General features: G+C 44.9%; 1 protein-coding gene across 1 annotated transcript; it reads left to right on the forward strand.

Moving 5' to 3' along the window:
- Positions 1–1,970: 1,970 nt before the first annotated feature.
- Positions 1,971–2,428, forward strand: LOC141258486 (interleukin-17F-like). Its single transcript, XM_073673479.1, has 2 exons — positions 1,971–2,056; positions 2,194–2,428. The coding sequence occupies exons 1-2, from the start codon at positions 1,971–1,973 to the stop codon at positions 2,426–2,428; spliced, it is 321 nt and encodes a 106-aa protein (XP_073529580.1).
- The last annotated feature ends 717 nt before the right edge of the window (positions 2,429–3,145 follow it).

Here is a 3,145-nt window from a genome sequence, read left to right on the forward strand (position 1 = left end):
TTTCTAGCCTGGGAGGGGGCCAATATTCATGGTACCCTTCCTGGGCTATTAATATCAGCCCCCAGCTGTCTGCCTAGCCTTTGCTAGCTATTAAAATAGGGGGAACCCCACGTCATTTTTTTGGGGCGGTCCCCCATTTTAATAGCTAGTAAAGGCTGATATTAGTAGCCTGGGAAGCTCCGTGGGTATTACCCCCTTCCCAGGCTTCAAACATCTGCCCCAGCCGTCTGCTTAACCTCCGCTAGAGCCTAAAAGTACGGGGAACCCCGCGCCAATTTTTTTTTAAATAAATCCTTTATTTTAACACTAAATGACAAGTACAGTAATCAACACTATCACTGTACTTCTTATATATGTGACTGACATGTTTCTATCTTTCTAATCTATGTGTGATGCTCTATTCTTTCTGTTATAAATTGTCGGGTACCGCTGCTGAATTGCCGGCCGACTTTTTTAAAGAGACGGTGCATGAAAACACTATTATTTTTTTAAATAAATCCTTTAACATTAAATGACAAGTAGAGTAAGCTGAGCGCTGCCATCCAGCTTGTCATCCTTCAGAGACACTGCAGAGCACAGGCATTATGGGAACTTCCGATTCCGGTATTCTATATTCTAAAAGTATCGGAACTCAGTATCAGAACTCCCATACCGCGAATATCGGTCGATACCCGATATTTCAGTATCGGAATGCTCAACACTAGTCCTGATATATATTTTGCTCAGGAGCATTTTCTAGACTGGATACAATGTATCCGCTGAGAGCAGGAGCAGCAATGTGCAGGATTACGGCCTCCGAATGGAAACAGAACCGTCCTCATTCACTGACATCAAACAGATCCTGAAGATGGTGAGAGATGAAACACAAAGTGGAATAACACAAAGATGTAGAAGATTTCATTTATTCACTGATTTACCGCTGCTCCCATCACTAGTGGTGACGTTACATTTCAGGACAGGACACATAATATTTGTAATTCCCCCTCTAAAGGAAGATAATAGACTCAGCCTTGCTAAAGGGGTTATAAGAAAGGGTTATATATATATATAAAATAAGAAAACACACCAGGTATTGCTCACCCTCCCCGGGTCTAACGCCATCTTTCCGACACTGCCTGGTCTGTGCTGATTGTCTGCAGTGCTGACATCAAGTTGACAGCATTGCAACCAATCAGTGAGCTGAACACAGCCATGATTGGCTGTAGAGTTGTTGATGTGATGTCAGTGCTGCAGACAATCAGCAGAGATCAGGCAGCAGCGGAGAGCTGGAGTTAGACCCAGGGAGGGGGAGTAATACTCAGTTTGTTTTGTTACAGCCACTGTAGCCCATGATAGTCACTATTCTGAAAGGGGACAACCCCTTCAAGGCAAACGTCATCTGCACAAGACAAGTTTCCCCTATTTTTGGAATGATGTGAATTATTCTCCATGTTCTCCCCATCTTTCCCTATCTCTCAGGTGGCCGTCCTGGTCTCCTTCAGCTCATCGGCCTTTCTACCAGAGGAGGATTTGCCCCATAATCAGGAAGGATCTAGGGGTGAAGAGCTCCCTCTAGAGGGCAGACAGAGATGACCAGTATGACAGTGGACACCAGTCTGATTGACAGCAGCTCTATGGACGGCTCGGAGCAGATGGAGGACGGTCACACCCGCTCTCTGTCCCCCTGGGAATACAGGTAATATCACAACCTGTCACATTACAAGCAGCGCTGAATAGTGATACAGTCCGGTGGAGATTCCCGGAGTCTCCTGTAGAAGGACGTCTAGTAAAGTATAGAAAGAAAATAATCTTTTCAGTAGAGTTACAATAGCAGGGAATAGCTTGTCGAGATGTTTTTATAACCCCTTTAGTGGAGAATAACGTCTTCCCATCTTCTAGCCGCCTCTCGTTCTTCTTTTCCTGCCTACAAGCTCCCAGTAACCGTTCAGAAATCTCCCCTGTCCCCAAATAGACTTCAGGGGAGGAGGGAGATGCAGCTGCAGTTATTAGAAATAAAACATGAAGGAGAGAAGCTGAGAGCGCACGGCGCGGCTCTGACATCACCCAGAATAACCTTGTATGGAGGGAGAAACTGGAGATTTATAGAGCAGAAGACTGAAGAAAAAGCCTCGAGAATCTGCAGGATAAGAACAAGGAGCGCGGACATGGACCAGGTGTTACACAGCTTCTCTCACTGTGTATTTTTATTCCCAGTCTCAGCACAGATACCAACAGGTTCCCTGTCGTCATTGCCGAGGCCGATTGTCTGACTTTTGCTTGTGTAGACACTGATGGCCATGAAAGTCCAGACCTGATCTCCTTCCCCATCCAGCAGGAGGTGATGGTCCTACGACGGGAGCAGAAAGGCTGCAGCTTCTCCTACAGACTGGAGGGCGAGGTGGTGACTCTGGGCTGCACATGTGTCAGACCGACCATCAGCTATTACTGAATGCGTGGAAATATGGATGATGGACGCCTGACTGTCAACTTTTAAGATTTCTTGAGAATTTTTTATTTAAATAATAAAATAAAAGCAACTTTAATTTTTTTATAGTGTTATCTCTGGTTACAATAGGTTTTGGGGTTTGGTAGTAGCTACTTGTCCATTACACAGGTCCATGTTATGGTGGAACATACTGGTATCATCAGAGGACACATGCCGTATATTCTCATTGTATAGGGCCATGCTGCTCCTTCAGGTGTCCTCAAGTTCATATGGAGGCGTCTTTTCTTCTTTAGATTACAATACAATGTTTCTAGGGAAAGTTCCTCCATAAAAATAAATCTAATATGGCAGAACGTCTGCAGCTCCGTAATATGAGGGAATCTGTGTGATGCTCTACAGGCGATGTGCAAATGGGCCTTCACCTTAAAGGTTTGGAACAAGATGGTGCGTTATCACTTATCCATAGGACAGGGGATAATTACTGATCGCTTGGGGCCCAATCACTAAAGACCCCACTAATCCCAAATGTGGGCTCCATAATGAATGGACTGGAGGTCAAGTATGCGGACCCCTCATTGTGTATGGGATTGTTGGATTGCCGAGACTAGCGCTCATTCTCAGGTTTCCAAGACACGGACAAGATGGCGGATCAGACTATAAATTATCTTGAAAGTTTCTGACATGGCTGAAAATCAGTTTTTTGGCCATTATAAAATACTG

The sequence above is a fragment of the Phyllobates terribilis genome, unplaced genomic scaffold (assembly GCF_046119375.1).
Source record: "Phyllobates terribilis strain yellow unplaced genomic scaffold, ASM4611937v1 Scaffold_3__8_contigs__length_932513732, whole genome shotgun sequence".
Lineage (NCBI taxonomy): Eukaryota > Metazoa > Chordata > Amphibia > Anura > Dendrobatidae > Phyllobates > Phyllobates terribilis.

Coding starts and splice junctions, on each gene's coding strand:
- LOC141258486 (XM_073673479.1), top strand. CDS start 1,971: ATGCAGCTGCAGTTATTAGAAATAAAACATGAAGGAGAGAAGCTGAGA. Junction 2,057..2,193: donor ACATCACCCAGAATAACCTT/GTATGGAGGGAG, acceptor TTTTATTCCCAG/TCTCAGCACAGATACCAACA.